General features: G+C 48.4%; 8 protein-coding genes across 8 annotated transcripts; 4 read left to right on the top strand and 4 right to left on the bottom strand.

Moving 5' to 3' along the window:
- Positions 1-1,266: 1,266 nt before the first annotated feature.
- Pdw03_4677 (Acyl-CoA N-acyltransferase) lies at positions 1,267-1,736 on the top strand (the record flags this gene model as incomplete). The annotated part of the gene is made up of 2 exons (XM_066100805.1): positions 1,267-1,660; positions 1,726-1,736. The coding sequence occupies 2 exons, from the start codon at positions 1,267-1,269 to the stop codon at positions 1,734-1,736; spliced, it is 405 nt and encodes a 134-aa protein (XP_065956205.1).
- Positions 1,737-3,569: 1,833 nt separating this feature from the next.
- Pdw03_4678 (Catalase B) lies at positions 3,570-6,036 on the top strand (the record flags this gene model as incomplete). The annotated part of the gene is made up of 6 exons (XM_014675429.1): positions 3,570-3,866; positions 3,920-4,145; positions 4,198-4,613; positions 4,671-4,835; positions 4,882-5,056; positions 5,120-6,036. The coding sequence occupies 6 exons, from the start codon at positions 3,570-3,572 to the stop codon at positions 6,034-6,036; spliced, it is 2,196 nt and encodes a 731-aa protein (XP_014530915.1).
- Positions 6,037-6,301: 265 nt separating this feature from the next.
- Pdw03_4679 (Alpha,alpha-trehalose glucohydrolase TreA/Ath1) lies at positions 6,302-9,691 on the bottom strand (the record flags this gene model as incomplete). The annotated part of the gene is made up of 4 exons (XM_066100806.1): positions 6,302-7,525; positions 7,576-7,863; positions 7,915-9,586; positions 9,666-9,691. 4 exons carry the CDS (start codon positions 9,689-9,691, stop codon positions 6,302-6,304), a joined length of 3,210 nt encoding a protein of 1,069 aa, XP_065956206.1.
- Positions 9,692-10,951: 1,260 nt separating this feature from the next.
- Positions 10,952-12,057, bottom strand: Pdw03_4680 (DNA repair protein Nse1, putative; the record flags this gene model as incomplete). The annotated part of the gene is made up of 3 exons (XM_014675427.1): positions 10,952-11,206; positions 11,263-11,879; positions 11,946-12,057. 3 exons carry the CDS (start codon positions 12,055-12,057, stop codon positions 10,952-10,954), a joined length of 984 nt encoding a protein of 327 aa, XP_014530913.1.
- A 1,202-nt stretch (positions 12,058-13,259) lies between these two features.
- On the bottom strand, positions 13,260-13,950 carry Pdw03_4681 (U2 auxiliary factor small subunit, putative; the record flags this gene model as incomplete). Its single annotated transcript, XM_014675426.1, has 2 exons — positions 13,260-13,588; positions 13,650-13,950. The coding sequence occupies 2 exons, from the start codon at positions 13,948-13,950 to the stop codon at positions 13,260-13,262; spliced, it is 630 nt and encodes a 209-aa protein (XP_014530912.1).
- A 1,848-nt stretch (positions 13,951-15,798) lies between these two features.
- On the bottom strand, positions 15,799-17,159 carry Pdw03_4682 (FAD dependent oxidoreductase; the record flags this gene model as incomplete). Its single annotated transcript, XM_066100807.1, has 3 exons — positions 15,799-16,472; positions 16,545-16,648; positions 16,699-17,159. The coding sequence occupies 3 exons, from the start codon at positions 17,157-17,159 to the stop codon at positions 15,799-15,801; spliced, it is 1,239 nt and encodes a 412-aa protein (XP_065956207.1).
- Positions 17,160-20,279: 3,120 nt separating this feature from the next.
- Pdw03_4683 (Histone-fold) lies at positions 20,280-20,959 on the top strand (the record flags this gene model as incomplete). Its single annotated transcript, XM_014675423.1, has 4 exons — positions 20,280-20,301; positions 20,361-20,387; positions 20,512-20,771; positions 20,840-20,959. 4 exons carry the CDS (start codon positions 20,280-20,282, stop codon positions 20,957-20,959), a joined length of 429 nt encoding a protein of 142 aa, XP_014530909.1.
- A 793-nt stretch (positions 20,960-21,752) lies between these two features.
- Pdw03_4684 (Chromatin remodeling complex subunit (Arp9), putative) lies at positions 21,753-23,907 on the top strand (the record flags this gene model as incomplete). The annotated part of the gene is made up of 3 exons (XM_014675422.2): positions 21,753-21,878; positions 21,930-23,286; positions 23,342-23,907. 3 exons carry the CDS (start codon positions 21,753-21,755, stop codon positions 23,905-23,907), a joined length of 2,049 nt encoding a protein of 682 aa, XP_014530908.2.
- Positions 23,908-24,148: the final 241 nt, after the last annotated feature.

A 24,148-nucleotide genomic window follows, 5' to 3' on the forward strand; every position in this document is an offset into this window, starting at 1 on the left:
TTGCAGCTATTTCGTATGTGCACTGTATCTATTAGCTGGAGATGTAATCGCTAACATTCTCGATGTAGGGTTGGCGCATACTTGTTGCCGCTCACTTGAGACGACTGTTTCAAGGTCGCTGGTCCACAGACGGTAGAACGGTTTGTTTTGACCCTGGGCATGTCGAATCTGACCGTCTGTCCCGCAATCTTGTAATTCTTAATGTTAATGTGAATTGTAGATACCTTGGAACTGTAATCAAATAGAATTTTATTCTGTCTCAATCTCGTTTCATCCTGTCCCGAAGATCCCCGTTGAAGACACCCGTTGAAGAAGTATCAATCCAGAAGTGGATATCAAGCTGTGAGACATCTTCCTGATCCTGCCTGCATGTATCTCTTTTCTACTTTCTACGTTCCACTTTCTACTTTCTTCAACCCAAAATCGTGTTGGATCGTCCAAACTGTCATACGACTCCCGCCAAGCTTATTCAGAACAGGACTGCAATAGATGAGACCACTGAGGATTCGATCCAACCTAATTCGTGTTTTCGTGCAATTTCAGTTAAATTGATATTTCTCATGTGACGGGCTCAACTTGATAACCCGAGACTATCACACATCCGCATGGCAAGCCACGTGGAGACATGATAAGTGACGATCTGCGTGAACTTACTTTCATTCACTCTATTACGCATTTGATCTACAGGAGATGCCAAAAATTGGGGTTGAGCTGACTTTGTTACCAGCCCGTGCTTCGCTACTTCAACTTGCCTCATTCAGCGCTAGCTTCGTCCAGTCTATCTTTGAAAAAAAAAAAAAAAAAAAAAGGCGTTCAACTCCACCAAGTGATTCCGTTCACCTGAACTTGCATACCATCACCGTTAGGGATCAACCGGTCTCTAACAACACGACCCACACCTTCCAGATTCTACTGAAACTGGGATGGTTGGCGTCGATGTTCCTGGTAGCGTTGAGTAAACTTGCCTACAACGAACTCCTATGAACATAGCTAAAATAAGAAGAGGGTTCTTCATATTTGAACCCACTAGACCCAAGTGATCTGACAGGGGTTAACCCCCTGTTACAATTTAAAGTTAGATGTAATTTAGACCTGCGTGTTAGACCTTAGCACGATTTCCTTCTGAGCTCCGTCCTCATACGATGCCTGACTCAGACTTCCCATCGTTGCGAGGATTTCAAATCAAATCAACCTTGACCGCTAGCCTTGGACCCCACTATACTCCAAACTGCCCCGCGACAACAACCAAGAAACTCAACGCCCAGAATGTCGACCTCAACCCCTCTAGTCTTAGAACTCGCCACGATCCAAGACCTTCCTGCCATTACAGAGCTATGGTTTACCGTGTTCAATGACCCGGGCATGCGCCACCTATTCCCAGATACGCCAGGGGTGCGTGATTGGTTTACCGCAGCCAACCGCACCGCCATGCTCACAAAGCCTTATCAAAAATACCTCAAAATGATCGACCCCAACACCAAAGATGCCCAGGGACAGGCGCGGGTAGTCGCATATGCGAAATGGGACCTGGCCATGCCCGACGAGCGCGGGGCTCGGTTTCCACCTTGGCACGGGGACATGCCTGGTCAAGTATGTGATCATTTCTTTGCGGGGCTGGAGAAAGAGCGCAAACGTGTGATGGGTGATCGGAAGCATTACTGTAAGGGTAACCCTTGACCGCTAGCCGCTGCATGCTGTGTGATGGTACCTTTGCTGACGCCCTAGATGGACCTTGACATGCTCGGGACGCATCCCGACTACCGTCATCGCGGGGCCGGCTCTATGCTTGTTCGCTGGGGGTGCGACATTGCAGATCTTGAGGGTGTTGGGGCATATATCGATGCTAGTAAGGCTGGTGTCCCATTGTATGCGAAGTATGGGTTTGTGGATCGCAGTGACCCCGCTAAACCGAGTGAGATTGCCCCGATGGCTCGAGGATAGATCTATATTATGTCTTCGGTCGAGTAGGCAACATACTCCTAGGAGTTGGAGTTGCAGCTGTTCAGAATTATCGACAAAAGGAGTAGTCAAAAGGAACATTTCGGACATTCGTTCACCTTGGCTTACTGTCTTCCCTTCGCATGGGAAACCAATGCCGATCTTCCGTATGATTGTTAGATGAATGCAATGACTCTACCCAAATTCAGAAAGGAAATTCTCAATCCCCCAAAAGATTTCCTGGCCCCCTGGCCCTTGTTACGAGAATACGCCGTAGACTGTACACCGTACTCACCTGCCGGAAGCTTTATCCCACCTCTTTCACACTAGAAATAACTCTTTCGATCATTTTTGAAATGTCCATTTTACAGTTTTACAGTTGCCAAGATCCCAAAAGGACCGGTCTCATCTCTTTCCGTCATTCCCCCTTCCGCCAAGCATCTCTCAGCTTGTCACCCACCACGAGCTCAGCCGTGTGTTGTAGGCCACGAATATGGGACGTACTTTCTCATGGACAAGACTGCCCATGTCCATTATTGACTATCCATGTTGTACTGCCTCGAAGACCGATGCAACATCTTGGCTAGCCACACAAACGAGTCATCACAATCCCAATTGAGTTGCGGGTGGGTTCTAAAAATGGTAGAGATGTGCGTTAGCAAGGATTCCAAGGATTAGGCACAGAAAAGATAGGCTTCGTGATCGATACTGCAGCCTGATCCTTGTCAATTTCCCAAGTCTCAATTTCGAGTGCTGAAGTCCCATGTCGCAATCTATTCCCCCGGTTATCTCCCGGTGCCCAAGGTGTACGGAGTACTGTTACCTCCGAACGGTTGGGAGATTAACCCCCAAATGAGACATGATGTCTTGACGCTAGGGTGCAGATCCCCCTACATACAGCTTGCTTTTTTTTTTTTTTCAAACGCCAAGTGGATTTAGCAAGAATCTTACTTGCCAATTACCAAGCATCGCGGCCTCGACCAACGGTCCCCTTTGACGGTTAATCACTGCCAAGACATCAGCCCCTTCACTCCCCCTTCACTTATGCACGACGGTTGACTTGAAACTCTTCCAGGTAGTCCGACTCTTCCGGCTCAGATTCAAGTCGCCAAGAGTTTCCATCAGCTTATGTCTTTCGCCAATTTCTTTCGTGATAGCCTGATGCAAATGGCCCGTCGGTGGGATCAACAGGACAGAATTTCAACCGGGACAAGCTAACGATCCTGTCGGAGCAAAGCATGCAGATTGTCTCCACTTCTCTCCTTGGCTCGTGGAGACGGTCAACAGCTTACTTGCGCCCCACTATGTCCAGCAGGTCATTCGATCCTGTCACACTGTTGGTCTCGACCGTTGCGTTGAAATGATCCATCGCTTTCTGGTTGGAAATTCATAGCCAGCTCATGTCTGATCAATCATAGGACCTGAATTATGCGTCGTTCGCAACTTTATGGATCTTCTCATTGGCTCACTACAAAGGTCGCACTAGGCAGCTTTAGTTCGCTCGGGTTTACATTCTAACCGGAGTATAAAGAGAGCCCAGGGTTCTTTCGTCTTGTCTCCGAAGGTTGACCTGTTAGTAATTCAACTGAGGTTGAGCTTTTGATCAACAGCTGTATTACTTAACTGTTGCAATGCACGTACTCGCCCTTGTTACGGGCCTTGCCGGCATTGCCAATGCTGCCTGCCCATACATGACCGGCGAGGCCAGCTACAACCCTCATATCGCGCGCCGAGCTGACGGAGATGCTGCTGCCAACACCGAAGAATTTCTCTCCCAATTCTACCTCAAGGATCAAGACGTCTATCTGACCTCCGACGTTGGCGGCCCGATCGAGGACCAAAACAGTCTCAGTGCTGGAGAGCGTGGAGCGACCCTGCTCGAGGATTTCATTTTCCGCCAGAAGATTCAACGCTTCGATCATGAACGAGTATGCGTCCCACGCGATAATTGAAGTTACAAAGCTCACATGTGTTTTTCAAGGTACCGGAACGCGCCGTTCATGCTCGAGGCGCCGGCGCCCACGGAACATTCACCTCCTACGGTGACTGGTCCAACATCACCGCCGCGTCTTTCCTTTCCGCCAAAGGCAAACAAACCCCAATGTTCACCCGCTTCTCCACCGTTGCTGGCAGTCGCGGAAGTGCCGACACCGCACGAGACGTCCACGGCTTTGCGACTCGCTTCTATACTGACGAGGGAAACTTTGGTACGGGAGACCCCCTGTCGACAAGGAACGGACACAACTGATTTCGATCTAGATATTGTTGGAAACAACGTCCCCGTTTTCTTCATCCAGGATGCCATCCTTTTCCCGGATCTCATTCACGCCGTCAAGCCCCGCGGCGACAACGAAATCCCCCAGGCTGCTACTGCGCACGACTCGGCTTGGGATTTCTTCAGTCAGCAGCCGAGTGCGCTCCACACCCTTATTTGGGCAATGGCTGGGCATGGTATTCCTCGGTCGTTCCGTCATACTAATGGATTTGGCGTGCACACTTACCGTTTTGTTACTGACGATGGAAAGACCAAGCTTGTCAAGTTCCACTGGACGGGACTTCAGGGTAAGGCGAGCTTTGTGTGGGAGGAAGCACAGCAGATCGCTGGTAAAAATGCGGACTTTATGCGTCAAGATCTTTTCGAAGCCATTGAAGCTGGACGTTTCCCCGAATGGGAGGTAAGCAATAACCCCCCCCCTAAAATCCATCCCGATCATCTGCTAATAATTCGTTAGCTTGGTGTTCAAATCATGGAGGAAGAAGACCAGCTTCGATTTGGATTTGATCTTTTGGATCCTACCAAGATTGTCCCGGAAGAACTCGTTCCTATCACAAAGCTGGGCAAGATGCAACTGAACCGAAACCCCATGAACTACTTCGCTGAAACAGAGCAGGCCATGGTACGTTTTGCCCATTTATCCTAGGCGAGTAATACTAATTTCTTAGTTCCAACCGGGTCACATCGTCCGCGGCGTCGACTTCACCGATGATCCCCTCCTCCAGGGCCGTCTCTTCTCCTACCTAGACACCCAACTCAACCGCCACGGCGGCCCCAACTTCGAGCAGCTCCCCATCAACCGGCCCCGCGTACCCATCCACAACAACAACCGTGATGGAGCAGGTCCGTACCTCACCATAACCCCCAATCTCCCCGTCAAGCTCCTCCCCATTCTAACCACCCTAGGCCAAATGTTCATCCCCCTCAACCCGAACGCCTACTTCCCCAACACGGAAAACAAGGGCTCCCCAAAACAAGCCAACCAAACCGTGGGCAAGGGCTTCTTCACCGCACCAGACCGCTCAGCAAGCGGCAAGCTCCAACGCACCGTCAGCTCGACCTTCGAAGACGTCTGGTCTCAACCCCGCCTATTCTGGAACTCGCTCGTGCCAGCCGAAAGACAATTCGTCGTCGACGCAATGCGATTCGAGACATCGAACGTCAAGAGCAGCGTCGTCCGCAACAACGTAATCATCCAACTCAACCGCATCAGCAACGATCTCGCCGTTCGCGTCGCCAAGGCCATTGGCATTGACCCGCCGCAGCCGGACGACTCCTTCTACCACGACAACACGACCGCGAACATCGGCGCCTTTGGGCAGAAACTCGCCAAGCTGGACGGGCTGAAGGTGGGACTCCTTGCGTCTGTGGATACGCCGGCTTCGATTGCGCAGGGCGCGAAGTTGCAGTCTGCTTTGTCATCTGCGGGTGTTGATGTCGTTGTCGTGGCGGAGAGGTTGGTCGATGATGTTGATCAGACGTACTCTGCGTCTGACGCGGTGCAGTTCGATGCCATTGTTGTTGCGGATGGGGCGGAGGGTCTCTTTGGCTCGAAATCTTTCACCAGTGTGCCTAATAAGGCTTCTGGCGCGTCGACTTTGTATCCCGCCGGTCGGCCTTTGGATATTCTGCTCGATGCGTTCCGGTTCGGGAAGACTATTGGTGCGCTTGGTAAGGGCTCTGCTGCTCTGCAGTCTGGGCTTATCTCTCTGGACCGTGAGGGTGTGTACACTGGTAGCACCGATGGAGATGCCTTTGCCAACGATCTTAAGGAGGGACTTCGGACCTTCAAGTTCTTGGATCGGTTTGCTCTTGATGAGTAGGGGGTTTCCGTTATGACTGTATGTATGGATATATCAATTTTAAATAGGTGCGAATACTGTTCAACTAGGCACGATCTACAACTTGAACTTTTTACTTTGGAGTGCGATGAAAATTTAGCTTCTACTCAATAAATTTGTATTGAGGGGGAAGTGCCGGTAGATAACCTGATCGAAGAGAAGATTGTATTTACAGAGTCAGTCTCTTTGGCGAGTTCTCCTTAGAAACTCCAAGAGAACTCCAGGGCAAGCCAATCAGGATCTAAAGTTAGAACACGAGCATTCGACGCCGACGCATGAAGGCATCCAAATCTGATACTGCTGCTGCTGCTGCTGCTGCTGCTGCACGCAAGTTCATCTTCTTGTTGGCAGATTTGGGGCCTGAGGAAGCAGTTCGCGTCTTTGCTTGCCCGAGAATAGCCCACTCAGCAACAGTCGCACCAGTTCCATTTTTAGCCTCCACATCAACAGAGCCCAGCGCTTGGTTTCCCACAATAATCAGAGACGCATAACGCGGTGCTGGTACGGGAGATAATAGAGTCACATTTGTTGAATTTCCGGTAGGGATGGCAATGTTATCAAGGTTGGTAGTTGCAGGATTGTATGGATTCGATTGAATGATGTTTGTCAGGCTGTGAACAACTACGTAGTCCGATCTTCCAGCGGAAAGCGCCGTCGCTGGGTCTTCCAGTGTCTTGTTGTGGAAGATCACTGTGGCATTGACTGGGGGTGCCTGCGCCCAATCGAAGTAGAACCCTGATACCAAAGCGCCAACCTCATCTTCAAATGAGACTGTAATAGAGTTTACCTCAGCTGCCAGTGAGGGCTGCCATTTTGTCGAGGCTGCGCCGTCTACTGCAGATATAGGGAACTGGCCAGGTTCAAATGCACCTGAAGAGTAAACAGCCTGGCACTGTATGAGGTTGCCTGCCACAGTGCTCTCCGATCCACTCTGTCGGTTAGGAATTACAACAGAGCCCTTGAGAGGGAGATGATAAATGGTGGAATCGACTTCTGGGCCAGAGTAAATCGTGATGGTTTTGTTGGCGAATCGCTGATCCGCAGTCTCCAATGGGGCAGCCTCTGCGGCATGGCTGATAGTCGTGTGTGTGTAATTTGACCACGCTGAGATGGGCCACCCCCGCCAGTAGAAGGTACGGTATCTCAAGTATGGAATCTGGGGAGGCAAACTTGGATCCACATGGAGGATGTCATCTGCTACCAGCCGCAATCCAAGATAACCATATATGGCAACCTGATTAGAACCACCGTGACCAGTAAGGAATGGATATGCCGGATGTGTGCCTCCATTTCGGGTAGCATTATCCACCATCTGCTCCGACATTTGGTAAAAAGGCGCGCGGGTATAAGGCTTATATGAATACTGCGCATATGTGTATGCTGAGCAACCAGACGGCGACATTTGGTTTGCAACGACAGAAAAGATAGCCCAGGTCATGGCGGGGCCATCCGCAGATTGTTTGGCTGCGTACTGCTTCTTGTTAGTTTGGCTCGATCTTTGTCATATATCAGAATACTCACGTAGTCCAGATCATTCAATGAATTCTCGCTGGTGTATTTGGCCGTGTATCCCAAGGGGTAGGTGACCATGACCACATCTGCTTGCTTGACCACAGCGCTTCCATTCATGGTAGTGAACTCGAGAGTCACCTCGTTTTCACGAAGTATCAAGACATTGTCAGCCATTTCATCCCAGGTATCATTCTCTTCAAGTCCAAATTGCTGACGGAAGACGTTGGTATGTCGGAGAGTCTCGGCAATGAGCGGCATGGTGAAGCCACCCGCATCAACATGGTTGGCATATTCATCCTACTCTATGTTAGTATTGAATGTTGCAAAGAGATAGGCCGCCAAGCTCACTGGATCGGTCATGTTGGTCAATGTCCAATAAGACCCATTTTGAATCAGTAGGTCCGCATATAGAGTAGCTGCTGAATCGTAGATTGGAAAGTGTTCTTCTTTGAATGCCTTTGTATTACCGCTTGTAACCCATTGGTTAACCAAGGAGATTCCGATGTCTCCGTTCAGGTGATACTGGTAGTCCCAACAAGCACCAGTAGCTGTGCAGTTGCCAAAGCGACCACTAGTCCAAGGGAAGATTGCAGCTGACGGACTAAAATGTGTCTGGTTCTTGGAGCCAGAAAAGGCAGTCTGGATGTTCTCCTGTGCTTGGTTATACTTGGCCACACGGAAATTGGTGAACCGCTCGGACGCTTCTGGGTGAGAAGCAACAAGGCCAGGTTGCATCCATACATCTGCATCCCAGAAGACTTGGCCACCATAGGAATCAGAGGTCAAGCCACCAACTGAAATGCTGTCCACATTTATCGGTGCTCCCGCGGTTTCCGTGACTGCATTCTTGCCAGCAGTATTCTGTAGCAAGTAATAAGTGCTGGCCACAGAGATGACCGCTAAATCAATGATGTGGCTATCTGCAGGCAATGTCCCGTTGGGGAATGCATAGTGATCAACCGACGCGTCGGGCATAACATTTTCCCATTCTACAATATGAGTTCGAAGAGATTCGGTGTATCCATTGCTCATCGCGGCGGAGGCAGCCTTCTTGGCCGCTTGTTTCGGATCAACAAAGGCATCCGTAGAAGCACCTCCGACATACTTGATGACGCGAACTAATTGACCAGGCTTGAACTTCACATTCACGGTTTGCGCAATGGACGATTTGTTGGGGTGGACATATGGCTTGCTGGACACAATCTTGCGCGAAGAGAGATCTACATTTAGCGACCCAGTGAGGTTTGTGTAAACATAAGCTGTGACGTTGGCAATCCCATTCGGCCGGACTGCCGAGAAGATTGCACCGTTTTCCTCTCCAGTCTCCACAAATTCAGTGCGCACTGCAGAAGCTCCATCGATAACATTGACGATGGTCGCATCCGATTCCGTGGTCGGGATAATCTCCATCTCAACCATAGCCTGATTGACGTACAGTTTGTGGGCGAGAAGACGATAGGTAATCTGGTACGATCCCCGGTTGCCCCGAGGCGTCCAATTATAGGACCAGATCAAGATACCTGCTTTGAAGTCGTATGTGGTTCGGAAATTGGAGATGGTCTTGTTGTCAACCTTTGCATCCAGATAGGTATCGTCACCGAGATCCAGGATGATTCCCGCCCAGTGGGGAACACCACTGATCACACTGTCGTCTCCATACTGGGACAACCAGGGAAAGTTGCTGCCATTTGTGGTAGGCTGTGAATTGAAGAACCCACTGACCGTTGCAAAAGTCTGGCGTCTAGAGAAAAGTGGCCAGCCGTTGGTATCATCCTCGTGGGTATCAATCTCAAAGAAAGGACCAGCACTGGCAACGTTGATACCCAGATATCCGTTCGCCACGGATCCTCGAGACTGAAAGCGGCCCTGTTCCAAGTTGGTTGAGCTCAGAAGCCAGTTGTCTTCGTCCCAGGTCACCCCATCGAAGCCGGTCTGGTACACATTGTTGCTAAAGTTGGCCGCCGAGCTAGAGCCTGTGTGTTCTCTGAAGCACCTTATGATACGGCTGCTGGAGGAGCCGCTGACAAGATTCAGAAGTAGCGACAATACCGCGCACGTCAACGACTAATCCAAGTGTTAGAAGATTGGCAAGGGCACACAGGTAGAAACTCCCCTGGAACTGCATATTGCAGTCTCGCCACGTTCTCAGTCAGGTCAGGTACTTGAATAAATTAAAATCTAGTTCAAAAAGAAGAAGAAGAAGAAGAAGAAGCGATCGGCACTATTCATAGGGTGAGAAAGTTGGAGGACGTAAGAGGAGTTTTGAGAAAAGATGGACTGGAGGTTTAAGAGCACTTTCCTAAATGAGTCCAAAGTGAGAAGATCCAACCACGTACCTACATTAGACAGGGAGCAGGTAGCAATTTGAATCACCCTGGTTATGAACTCAAGGTGAAGTGTGGTGAAGTAAAGTCAAGCTTACTGGCCCGTTTCAAGTTCAGAGGATTTTTCTGAATTCTGATTGAACACGCCTTCCAGTGGGTGGAGGTTTAGCATCGACCAAGGGCAATGTCGTAGGCTTGGATGTTAAAAACAGCAACGGGAGAGAACCCGGAAATGCGGGGACAACAACCAGTTTGATGGGATGATGTATATAACAGTGACGATTGGCTGTGAAGACCGAATATTTCCGTCCGTATCCTTCACGGCCAAGATTTACCCGGTTTGGGATCGGGCCACTCCAGATCGTCGTCATCGACTGCAAGGAAGGTTTGGTGCGAGAGGTTTGGATCTGTGGGGAAGTTTGGAGTTGCAGCAGTAAATTGGTCCGATAAAATTCCACCTAGGAGTTGTCTAGTTAAATTCAAAAAAAAAAAAACAGATTAGGGAACTGTTCAATGATCTCAAGGGTAATTTCAATGAAAGGATGAAAGATGAACGTTCAAAAAGTCGAGCTTGAGGTTGTGATCCCTTAGGTGTCTACTCTAGTAACATCAACACTCCCACGTTTTCTCCATCTGTAGTGATGCCTCGGATATACCAGGAAGCTGCATTTCAAATTGCGGAAGATTTTGGATTTTATTCATAGGTGATCCCAAGATCATGTTTGAATCTGGCTTTGTTTCTTACAAAGTCCATGACCCTTCTCATGCACATGAACTCTAGTATTATCTACATTTGGTTAACAAAAGAGAATGCCTGTAAGACTGAGCCTTGTCAAAAAGCTCAGGAATAGGGTTAATGCACGAGATGCGACATCACTTGGGACGTCACCTCGAGCAAGCTGGCAGTGATCCTTGCTCAATATGTTCCCTGTCATTCGTTCGTAGCTATTCACATGAGCATGTCCACGGTGCGAGCGCATCTCGGAATTATCACTTGGCCAAAACAATTTGGTTAGACCCACAACAGACTTAATCTGCCACGCCAGCGTTCAAGTGTGTTCTTATTCTGCATCGTCGTTCTCGTCCTCGGAATTGTCACTTAAGGCACTAGGCGCAGCAGACGAGGACTGCCTTTGTCGTGGAGTGGCGTTACTTGGCCTCAGGTGCGCAGAGAGCGCTCTTTCGCCCACAAATTTATCGCCAGGCCACTCCTTTTGGCACACAGGGCATTTTTCGGCTTGCTGCATACGGAAGAAGTTGCGCATGCAATGGTCATGAAGTCGACCCGGACAATCACGGTTCTCGCAGCGTTGGCCCTTAGAGTATGTCGGTCAGGTCTGTTTCGCACTAACTTGGGATCAAGTATACTTACTACGGTGATGATTTCTTTGCAAGCAGCGCAAGATTTGATCCGCTCCACCCGTCGGCCATCGAAACTCTCGTCGTTATACGTCGAGACCAACCAGCCTCGCAACTCCATAAGTGCTCGTGGTGTAAGACTGAGGTAGCCCTTTGGGCTCTTCTGTAGCCAGCCCTCTTCAATCAAGTGGACAATCATAGTTTCTGCCTGAGTCATGCGCAATGACTGTACCGCTGCGGTTTGGGTCTGTGTTGAATCATTGCCCGTGGATTGCCTTTCGCTAGAGGAAACCTTATGGAGTTGGACGGCCTGCATTTGTGTAGCTACCATTCCTTCACACAGTCGGTTATTATTTGTAGTAAACATGTAGTCAAGCAAGCGCTTGAGAAATGCAATCTCGTCCGGAGAATAAGTGGTAGCGAGTTGTGTCAAAGGATCACTGGTAGTATTTACAAGCGCATACACTCGCTTCGGTGGTGTGTCTGGGGCATCTTGCTGAGCTGATTCAAGGGCTTGTGGCAGTAAACTTCTGATTTCGAGGTCGAAGGGTGACACGGCGGTGTTAGCCGCTGATATAAAGTCAGAGAATTGGTCTGCCCCAATCTCATCAGGATCCACTGTTCGCCCCTCTGCTCGATAACAACGTCAGCAATTGCCATCATGCATGGTATGGAGGTTAAATAGGAGTCAAGTACCAGAGACTGTTAATATCGCAGCCAGAATGGGTTGCGCATCTTCAAAGGTCATCGACGAGCGTGCCATGAACGCCTGGAGAAAGGCACGATTGCTGTCATTGTATTCAGGCATTTTTCTATGGTAACGTCTATTCTGGAGGTCTCAGAGTGCGCATTACCACTCAGTTCATGTTCCTTTGTGCCAACGGAGCACTGGCTTGGACGCGATCAGACGCGCTCGCGTGGCTGTAGATGAAAGAAAGATAAGAAGGACCGATAAGAAAGCTTAGTAAATGCATCAGTTCCTAAGGCACCACACTGTCACCAACCTTGGAAAAAAACTGGAGAGAAATTTAAATAGGAAACCATGGTTTCTATTCCTGGTCAGATGTAAATGGAATCTTTCCCAATTTCGGACAAAGGACGTCTGAATTTAGCTAGGAGAATCTGAGCAAATACGTGATGTCTCGGGGATAAACTCGTGAACAGCCCTAGCATCGTCCGACTTTACTGGTAAGGATACAGAGTAGGCTGCGAGCGTACACTCTGATGGTTGAAGCTCCTGCCATTCACATAGGTCTATAACCTGATCATACAAATATCTGTACCCAACATAGCCGAAACAGACCAGCCGAGTCCGACAGCGGTCAGAAATTCGTTACAGCAATTCGAGGCCTTGGGAAGAAAAGCGAAGGCGGCATATACACATGGTGTTCGGAATAATTAATTAGGCCAAGTCCGGTTTCGGTTCTAACAAATTTACACATTATGGCCCTAGATCTGGTCCCAGTGCCTTCATTGTCGAGCTACCAGTGCTGGATGATAGAAAGCTGACAAAGTGGTGTGATGTAAAACAGATCTGTCGGGTATGTACAATCCATGGAATTATTGTTCAATGCTTGGGAGACACATGTGCTTTCATTTGCGTGACTTTGTTAAAAAAATTGGCAATCAGTGAGCGAAAAAGTGGGTTTCTAACAATGACTTGTGAACCCAAATGCTAGAGAGAAATTTTTCATTCCTGTGCCTTGGAATCAGTTTTCTTGAACGGTATGACTCAGTAGCTGGTGGTCAACGTACCAGATTCAGCTTCAACTACGCATAGGGAATTACTTGGCAATACTTTGTACATGAAGCCTAGCTGTGAGTTTTATTGATCGCGCAAGTCTGATATCATTAAAATCAGCAAAAGTGAAGAAAGACCGAGACCCCATGCCCTAGATGCACCGCTGCGCAAAGCAAAGTGGAATCGAACCACCAACTGATGTCGCCGAACGCCAAAGGATCGAATGTAGTAAAACAACAATGAGAAAGGTCAAGAGCCGTGGTACAGCACTAGTATCTCCGCCGGGCGGGCTCAGGGCTGGGGCTTCGGCTAGCGCTGCGAGGATCTCTGCCGCGCTCCTTGAGCCACTTCTTGGTGCTGAGTCGGAGCTCGCGATCAAGCTCGGATGAGGGATCTTTCCGGTGAATGAAATTGCAGAAGCCCCCTCGTACACACCCTTCACCGCTATTGAGACGACAACAGGCTTCTCGGAAATCTGTGACGGGTGATAGCTCGCAGTATATAGGTCGCGCTGCGTACCAACGGGAGTTTAACGCATCACATGCCGCCTGCGCATCTTCTTCGTATTTGAATCGGCCGTAGACGTTACCAATGAGATCTATTGTCGCGAGACCAGATGTCAGTAGAGGATCGGATGGTTCAAAGGGGTCACTACGTACGGTCGTTGTTGTTGTCGCAAATGACTAACTCTTCGAGCTCGCCGTACTTGCACATCTCACACCATACGTCCTCGTAGAAGGCGTCGAAGTGGTTCTGCATCTGGCTGGGGTTCATCTTGTTCTTGGGGTCGTAGGCCGGGTTTTGGTACATGTTCGGCATGAGAATAGTCTGCGAGTACGAAGGTTTGACATGTTTGCGAGAGCAGCGGTCGCCGTGTCGGCACGCGCCGATTTTGTAATAGAACGAACAATTGACCTTGTCCTGCTCGGTTCCGAAGATGGATGCAAGGTAGTTGGCCATGGTTGCTGTCAAGCTCTGATGTTAAACTGAGGAGAATTCGGGGAAATGTTAAATTAGAGGGCCTTGTTGCAGACGCAGGCACAAATGAGAGGAGGGCAAAATTGCTTTGACAGCTGGGGTGATGTCCGTTGCTTGAAGTTTCTGGAGAGCTCGAGTGGCGCGAATACTTGATGACTAAACCCGGGGAGCTGCCCAGTGGTCGGGTTATTTATTTTCCGAAATTCAGTCCTAAGTGGCATCGTGTACCCCCTTTGTCAAGGGCGGTAAAGGGCGGTATGTGAGAGTGCCGAAATGCCGCCCAATATTTTGGAGGTACTACAAGCATTCTGTTCATCTGAACACACATCTTTCACCGCACATCTTCTATTTTTCACAATTTTCCTTTTCTCATTCCTCTAAGAATGGCTATAACAAGAAGAAAAACTGTTCTCCAAAGAAAAAGACACCTACAAGCAACTTTTGGAAAGGCCATGAAAAAGAAGCTTACTTTGGAAGAGGTATAGTAGTGCCCCTAGGCCTAGGATTGTCACGTCTTTTCCTGTGGGCCTTGAGATATCTACCTAACTATATAACTAAAGGATTTTCCTTTGACACTGTCCACTAACTTGGCATAGTCGATGAGGCTTACCTTCAGGGCCCTTGCTGGCGCTAGATGCAGAACCGGGGCGAAATTTATTTGAGGTGGAGGAGAGTTAGAAAGATTCGATCTCGTCCTTGGACTAAATCGTGTAGACTGGTTGTTCACTGCCATAAACTAGATCAGATTTAGTGAGACTCCATTGCAGACTTATGCCTGAATTTGTCCAACGAGCCAACAACAAAGGGCGAAAGAAAGGAGAAAATAAAGGAGAAAAGAAAGGAGAAAAACGGAACCCAGAGAGCATTACGAAGTCGAGTTCACAAATTCGATTGAACGAATATCTCTCGGATCAAAGGGGGGGAGGAAGTTGGATAAGGGGATTGTCGTGATGCCAGGCGAAGACGCTTTCGTCTTTCATAGTGTAGTTGATGAAGAGGTGTCTGCAGGTAAAGTCACAGGGTGTTGCAATTCGTTTTCAGGGCTCATTTTCTTAGTACTGATAACTTCAAGACTATGCAATCTTACGTGGACTTCCCCAATAGAATCATGGGTCAATTACAAGACGAAGAATGACCACTGTGTTAAGAAATTCGAAGGAAAGGCAGATGCTGTGGTGGGTGCTTGCTTCTGATAGAGCTTGTGATTGCTTTCCGGACCCTCCCCTAGACTCTTTCAAGCGCAACCTGGGCTCATGGGCTAGGTTGGAATCCCTGGGGATTGGCTCGACGCTGTCAAGTGGTAGGGTTTGTAGTCAAGTCCGGCACTGGTGGGTGGCTGTAAGGCTTGTCTGATGTTCAGAACAGCCGGTTGGTTATAGTACTAACACATTCCATCTAATCACTAGACAAAGGCCGATGCTATCAATGCCTTTGATAAGAGGTATGTAGATCATGTCACTTGCTCTCTGCTCTCTTGCCCAATGCCAATCTAGTCCAACAATAAAATTGGATTACAAAGATGTGGATGGGGTGCCCCAACGTGTCTATGTATAGGAGAGGGGAGGGAGGAAGATAAATTTGCATAGTCGTAGTACCAGGCGAAGAGGTTGAGCTCTTTAGCGCGAGGTTGACAAAGGAGCAATTACATTCGAAGTCGGCAGATGATCAGTCTTTGTTAATGACGACGAGCTAAACTTCGGAAAGTCAAGATGCGCACTCTCGGGGGATTCAATCTTCAAGACGTGCATAGATTTTGTGTTGTTTTGCTAGTGACAGGCAAATTGCATCTAGAGGGGCATCTGGGGCTCTTTCGCATTGTGCATCAAATGCTCATAGCTTGGAGCTAGGACTTTTGTCCCGAACTGCCAAGCCGCTCACATCTGCTGAGAGCTTTTGCTTTTTGATCATCTCAGAAATCACCTTTCCAGTTCCCAGACACAGGGAGATTCCCCACGCTCCGTGCCCAGCGGCTATGAAGACGCCTCCATTGGGGTTTGCTTTCACCCCTCCCAAAGAGCAATCTCCAACTCTTCCAATTGTGGGAACACCAGTATCTCCCACCGGGCGGAAACACAGCCCTTCACGAATAATCTCTAAGTCATCTTTGTTGGCCGATATGTCGGTGGCCTCCTTTGCGCCCTTGGGAAGATCTCCCATCAAGCGGACTGCAACGTCTCTGAGTTTCTGCATCTCGGAGGGATCAAAAAGCTGACTGGTATCCATGGCGCAAGGGGGAAGCTTCATCGTGGGGTTGTTGAGACCTGCGATATAAATCTCTCCGCCTTCCCTAAGGAAGATCTCAGGGCTAAATCCACACGACGCAGGGTGCGTGGTAAACACAGCATGGCTTCTTCCCCGATAATTGTTTCTCTCGTGCTCCATTGTGTACCGAGGGGATCGAATTACCAGTGAATAACCAGCCAAAGGTGATATATCAAATGATACTCGAGAGGAGGGGAATAGATCTCTGAGAACCTGTGGTGTCCACGGCCCCATGCTCAGCACTAGGTTCGTACACGGAATTATTGATTCCTTCTTGGATTCCAAAGACAAAATTTTGATACCAGTAATCGTACCTTTCCCATCCTTGACCACTGCGGTTGCCTGGGCTGGATTGTGAAGATGAACACCTCGGGCCACAGCACCGTCAATGAGGAATTGACTCAACCGCAATGGATCTCTGAGCGCAATTAGCAAATCACCCGCCAAACGCTTTTAATTTAAACCCACGCTTGAGCCACAGTTTCACCCTGGCTGATTTTCTCCAGGATTCCCTCTTTTTGCATGGTCAACCACCCCGGAAACTCAATAGGGGTGGTATCCTCAGATCCAGCCGCGGTCTCTGCTCTACTTGTGCCCTTTCGCAACCAATCGTCACCCCGGGGACCACCTCGCTTGCGTTGAGTAACGGTGTCTAAGTTGAATGCTATTCCTTTCATAAATCCCCACTTCTTCTCTCCGCCTTGTGCTGCGGCAAGCTCGTGGTGCAAGTCGAAGGACATAGCACCAAGAGGGGCAAGAGATGGCTCGAACCAATCTCTGGCTAGGAAACCGGCGGCAAATCCCGAAGCTGCGGTGAAAAGCTCTGGGGATTGCTCAACGATGTGAATCTCACCTTCTGGCTGGTTAGCAGATAGGTAGTACCCAATTGAGGCTCCAATGATGCCTCCTCCAAGGATGACGGTCGACATGCTGATTGTTGTAGGTGCAGATTCAAAAATGCTTGTAAATTGTCAAAAGGACGTGTCCGTCGCAACGATTGCTTGCAGATGGGACTGTTCGATATTATCTTCCTCGGCACTCCATGGCTTATCTTCCCGGCTTCCTATGCACCGGCCTGCACAACTATGTTGTAGTGGGATAGATAAGCGGGGTGGAATTCCATGACTTGGCATATTAGATAATGATGTACGCTACCCATGGACCCGACCGTGAGAAAACAGTGACGGAAATCTAGAGGTACAACAAGTTATATTACGATCAACGAAGATGCACAACTCTTACTAAAATGACAAATTCGTCCTTTTCCCAATCTGTGCGGACAAAGCCAATTATTTATGAGATGCAATTTGTGCCATTATGGCGGTCCGAGTATTTTTTTCGGGTTTTTAATACCCTAGTGCTTGACAAGATGTACTAAGGGAGTAGGGGGAATAGCCCAACTGCAAATTTAGCTCGTTTAGGCGATTGCTCAAGTGTTTCCCATGAAAGCGGAACCCTCGAATCGCTTCTCTGAAATCATGAACGGCTCTATTTTCCATTCGCTTCACTATTAGATGTTCGGCTGCATAATACACAATGCACTTTGTAACTGTGCACTATACATACCACCCATCTGACAACCACTTGAAATTTAGATATAGTTCTTTAAACTAAAGTGTTTATTAAAGTTAGTGTTTTCCAGAGCCAGGATCACACAGTCCGAGAGCTATTCATTGGGGAAACCACCTGTCGACGGAGAATGCGTTGATTGGGTTGTTTTTCTATTCCAATTTGAGAGAATTCTTCGATCATAGCTCAAGCTCATGCCTCTAGGTTCTATTCCATCTACACTGTTCCGTACAACTACTTGGTAAACGGTGTACAACACGACGTCTACCCTTCAGAACCCCTCCTGTGGCTTAAAAATTAATAAGCACCGCACTAAACCTTTTACGGTACTCTGTCATTGTCCACGGATCTCCCAAGGTTCACATTGTTATTCATTGTTATTCATTGTCATAATTGAAATTCAGCAACAAAGACATCTGCAAGTTAAATTTGAAAGTAAGTCATACGAGCTGCCGAAGGCGCCGATCCAGAGTTCCTCAGGGCTTGAGTGAGTTGCTTTATAAAGCTCTTTAGTCATCTTTCTTCGCCCATAAGCCCGAGACAGCTTGAGCATGTTTAATGAGTCTCTCGACATACAAAGCAATGCCGAAAGCTTCTGTCAAGCATACTCCTTGCTACTGTTATTCCATGCTCGGCTTCCCTTTCTCCTTTCTCTGTCTCGGCGTTGATTTCTGCTAGAAACTTCGTACCACTAACACCACTATAGCATTTATCGAAATGGCCAAGACCATCATTGTCACAGGAGCTTCAAGAGGTACCGCCCCTCAGAATCGCATGCATGGCCATATACTGATGTCAACTTCTCTAGGTATCGGTCTTGCTGTGGCCAAGTATCTGCTCACAGCACCTCAATCCCACAATGTGGTGGTGGTAGCCCGCAGCGTTGAACCCCTCCAAAAGCTCAAGGGGCAATATGGCAAACAAGTGGCAGTCTTGAATGGCGACCTGTCAGACTTCTCTCTTGCCCAACAGGCCGTCGACACAGCTATCAAGACCTTCGGTCAGCTCGATGGAATGGTCCTTAACCACGGCCTCCTAGGTCAGATCGGCAAAATCTCCGACGCCGATCCGCAGCAGTGGAAGGAAGGCTTTGACATCAACTTTATCAGCTTGGTTGCTTTTGTATGGGACCTACATTAAATCTACCATGCCCTACTAACAGAACCTAGGCCAAAGCGGCTCTCCCAGCTCTCCGTGAATCCAAGGGGAAAATTATCTTCACGTCTTCCGGTGCAGCAGTCACCGGCTACCGTGGTTGGGCTCTCTATGCTGCCACAAAAGCCGCCATGAACAACTTTGCTATGAGCTTGGGTGCTGAAGAACCTGACGTCACCTCCGTGTCTATCAGACCCGGTATGGTTGACACTGAGATGCAGCGCACTCTGCGGGAGGACCATGCTACAGCACTGGACGCCGAAATGCACTCCAAGTTTACTGGAGTCTACAAAGACGGCAAGCTCCTCAAGCCCGAACAGCCCGGCCATGTCATGGCCAAGCTAGTACTCGATGCGCCGAAGGAAATCAGCGGTCGGTTCTATACGTATGTCCTATCCCACAGATACGCGAAAAAAGATGCTGATATAATAACTTGCAGATGGAACGACAAGGAGCTTGAGCTTTTCCAGGAATAAGTAGTTAAAAGTAGTTATTGATAGCTAATTCAAAAAAATTCAAATCTGTTTTCTTTGTAGCAAGTCAGTAACGATCGCCATAGAACACTGAGTGCAAGATTCAAAGCAACGATTGTTTACAAGTCAGTCGAAAGATGAAAAGCAATACATTTATAAGCATCAGATGCAGTGCACCTTCATGTTTAGCATGGAATGTAAGGGTATACATCATGTAATTGGAGTTGAAAATTTGGCAAACATTGAAGCATACCTTTAGATACAGATGTGTGAAAGAATTCCTTTCCCTCCAATTGTGATCCACGAATGTAATCCAAGCAGAAACAAGTTCCAAACTGCATCAATAAGATTCATCTCCTGTTTGATTCTTCATCAAAGTTAGCAATGGCTTCAAAATTTGACGATGCAAATAGGCAGATTTGATAAAAAGTTCAGATAGTCCGTTTGGCTAGGACAGGTAAGGTCACCATGGAATGTATGATAGGGGCGACAAGCAAAGTTCATCATGTAGAAATTGAAAAAAAAAATTCAAGCAAGAGCTTACCATTAGTGTGTGGCCTTGGAAAGAGTCGATCTCGTTTGAAAGACCCTTTCCAAGGTAGTTGGAGAAGAGTGAAGACTAATGAAAACGAAAATTGGAAAAAAAAAATTCAGCGCACTTTATGTGATCCAAAGCGGTATAATTCTGCCGGCAAGAAATTGTACTTAACTCCGTCGCGCGCCTGCGATGGGCCTTGAAACTTTGAGCCCCACGCAAAAGATCAAAGAAATTAAAGCATCCCTTTTTACACTTCTTCCTTAAGATCTGGCACTTGTTTTTGAATCGACTGTCACCAAATCATCTGATTCGCCATGTCCGACCGAGAATTCAACTGTAAGTGATCTCTAGATCTTGGCCGCCTACACGCAACCTGCTGACATGTGCGTGAATAGCAAACGATGATCTATCGCTGCCTAAAGGTACGGTGCAATAGTTCTCATGAATGTGTATAGCTTTTTGTGAGCTTCTTTGCCGCTTCGCCACTGTGCAATTGTGGCTTCACACACGCGTTTGCTAGCATTTGCTTACTTAACTCTGTGATAGCGACGGTTCAAAAGATTATTACCGAGATTTTACCACCTAGCTCTGGTCAAACCTTCTCCAAGGATGCGCGCGACTTGCTCATGGAATGTTGTGTCGAATTCATCACCCTGATCTCCTCCGAAGCAAACGACATCAGCGAGAAGGAGGCTAAGAAGACCATCGCTTGTGAACATGTGGAGAAGGCATTACGGGATCTTGGCTTTAGTGATTATATCGCTGATGTACTCGCCGTTGCCGAAGAACACAAGCAGCAGCTGAAGGTACGTGAGCATCTTTCTTGGAATTATGACACCTTAGAGCATAGGCTGACCTCGGTTCTTAATTATAGTCACGAGAGAAAAAGCAGAGCAAAATGGAGCAAAGTGGTCTGACAGAAGAAGAGCTTCTACGGCAACAGCAGGAACTATTCCGATCAGCGACTGATAAATACCATGCTGTCCCAGAATAGGATCACCCAAGACTCGTGCTGGTCATAGAGTGGAAAGGATGATGGCGTTTTGTGTGTTCCACAGGAAATGTGGGTCTGGAGTTTCCCTGAATGGTTTCTAATTTTTCTTCTTCTGTTTTGAGAGGATGGATTGTGGGCAGGATATACTATCTAATGATGCGACAGCGCACAATGCATTGGTCAATTGCATATGATTTGAATGTTTCATAGGCATGGTTTACCTCTTTCTAGAAGTCCCCAAGGTATACATCGTATATTCAACAAAGGCTACCGACAACAAGTTAGTGACCGAGCATAACTATTCAGGCGACTAATATCTCCGACGTCCAGAGTTTCGAGTACAACTCGGTTGAAGATAACAGGAAATCGCAGTTCACCAGTGAGCACAGATGACAGGAAAGCAGAGTGTGTCAGCCACCATGGTATTTAGAGTATGCCCACAGGTCTTATTTTGCCTGAGCTCATAGACAAGTCCTGCTCAGGTGGTTCTGTGCAGACGATGAGGTGCACTTTGCCATATATTCCAAAAGTGCATAGTTGTGTCATGATCAATTCCACAATTTCGATATGATTTCAATTTGTTCTCACTATTTTCTAGCAATACATGAAACATCACAGTTTAATTACTTGTACCAGTTGGCTCAACGTTCTTAAATCAATTTGTTTGATTGTGTAAATCGAAGTTTGCTGTTGTCACCTTGCAATGATCTTCCAAATGTTCGGAGATGTCATTCCTCGTCCAACAACTCCACTGCACGTGATTTTTGATGCGCTCAAATCACACTAAACCACAATGGGACAAAAGCGCAACCAACGCAAATCGAGCCACCGCGGAGCTCCCACGCGTAGTCATCACTCGTCGCAAAGCCCTCTACTGCAACTGATAACGATGCCTCCCTTCAAGGATGAGCACATCTTGGTATGTTTTGTTCTTCCAATTTTCTTGTTAAAAACTAACCCATCTGTCTAGCTAATTGCGCCGGGTTCACAAATGACCTTGGCGCAGCTCGGCCTGCCCGAAACGTTCACGCCCGCACGATTTCGGTTCCCAACCCGCATGTTCCCTGCCGAGAAAAAGGGAGAATATGAGCCTCACCGTGTTCACGAGAGACGTCAAGAGGTGAAGGCCAACAATGGCACGGATGCCCCAAAGCCGGACGTGGAGATGAAGGACGCTGAGCCTGCCGCATCCACAGAAACCACTGTCAAGACCGACGAAAATACCCAGGATGATGGCGAGCCAACTAAGACTATCGAAGAGGTCTTCTACGAGGAGGATCTGGCCTCCGACGAAGGGGCGATCTATCCGATCGAGAACGGGCGCATCGTCGACTGGCCCTGTTTCTTCGCCCTGCTCACTCACATTCACAATACATTGAGCCCACCTTTCCACACTCCTATTATGCTTATTGGTCAGCCAGTCTGGTCTGCACGCGATCGCGAAGCAATTACTCAATTTGTATTTGAGAAGTTCAAGGCACCCGCATTCAGTCTAATGGACCCTGCTCTTGCGGCTTGCTACGGCTATGGTACAGCTACAGCCACGATTGTCGATATTGGAAAAGGCAAGGTCGATGTCACTGCTGTGACCGACTTCGCAGTCAACGAACACGGCAGGGGAATCGCATTGGAGGGATGTGGTGGAGATGCTATGACCGATCGCCTCGTTGAGCTGCTTGGTCCGAAGGGATTTACCAGAGAGATGTGCGAGCAGCTCAAGCGAAGCAATATCACTGAGATTTTGCCCCCAGGGACCCCACTTCCTGGATCTTCTGCTACTGCGCGCCAGGGCGCCAACCCCGCTGCGGCTGCCTCGACGGGCGGATCAGATGGAGATGAATCTACTCCGCGTGGCCCAGGAGATGGCACTCAGACGGGAGTTGAGGGGGATAACGGCGACGAAGATGAGGGTGTTCTCGATGTTGCCGCGATCGTCAGCGGCAACCCGACTGAATACCTTGCCAATGTCGAGAAGGAAAAAACCACCAACAAGAAAGGCGCAGTTGACCCCAAGGGAGCCCGCTTGCCTAACTCAAAGAAAGAGAAGGCATCTTTCCAATTTGAGGAGTTTGTTCAGTTGGAAGGAGAAAAGGCGGCAGCACACGGTGCTCGGCAGTACATTCGTCACACTCGGGATATTGAAGTCAGCGTTGAGCGTTTCCTATTGACTTCTCCGCGTTCGAAGGTCGGAAACCGCCTGACTGGTGGTATCCTCGAAGACATTGCGACTCAGATCCACCACACCATTCTTGCCGTCCCAGATGCCACAAAACGAAGCGAGCTTTGGGACTCTTTAATTATCGTTGGATGTGGAAGCAAGGTCAAGGGTATGCTTAATTCTTGCTACCTAGAGCTTGGGATTTTTCACTAACATTAACCCAGGTTTCACACAGGCTTTGTTGGCTGTCATCACGCAAAAGTTCATACTTTCTCCATCCGGCACCATCTTCACCTCTGAAATTCCTTCGAACTTTACCACTCCTCTTCCAACCGGTGCCAACACACCGGCTCCTATTGGCCAACCTGGCCAGATGTACCACCCCCCGGTACCTGGGGTTAACCCTCTCCTTGTGGCTGCAACTCACAACAATCCCGGTATGCCCGGCACGCCCTCCATGGATCCCAGCATGCTATCACACTACCGCTCAACCGGGCACTCCCAAACTCCAACCTCAGTCAAGACCCTGAAGCTTCCTGAATATTTCCCAGACTTCAAGGACCAGGGCAACAGCAATGCTCCTGGCGCCAGCGGTGGCAGTGCTGGGGTTAACTCAGGCACGTCTGGCACATCCCAAGGTGGGCATGGAATGGAAGAAGCGGTTTTCCTTGGCGCTCAAATGGCTGCCAAGGTTTTCTTTGTCATTGATCAGGGTCTCAGCAAGGGTTACATGAGCCGGGTTGAGTACAACGAGAGCGGACCATCTGCAATCCATGAATATATCCTGTAATACCTTCAGGCTTGGTATACTCATTACTCATGCTGGTTTATCAGACATTTCTTCGCCTGTTGTATTTGAACCCCTTCGCCTTCGCGAAATTTGTTTCTTGTTTAATGTACGCTATGATCCTAGGTAGAAAAGCGATCTCAGGATGCAGGCGTAGGATTTGGGGGAGTTTGGTTTTTTTTCCATGTCAGAATAGTTCAACGATCCTAACTTTTTGACTTCTTTCATTTTCATTCGTTGATAG

Source organism: Penicillium digitatum, chromosome 1, assembly GCF_016767815.1.
Source record: "Penicillium digitatum chromosome 1, complete sequence".
Lineage (NCBI taxonomy): Eukaryota > Fungi > Ascomycota > Eurotiomycetes > Eurotiales > Aspergillaceae > Penicillium > Penicillium digitatum.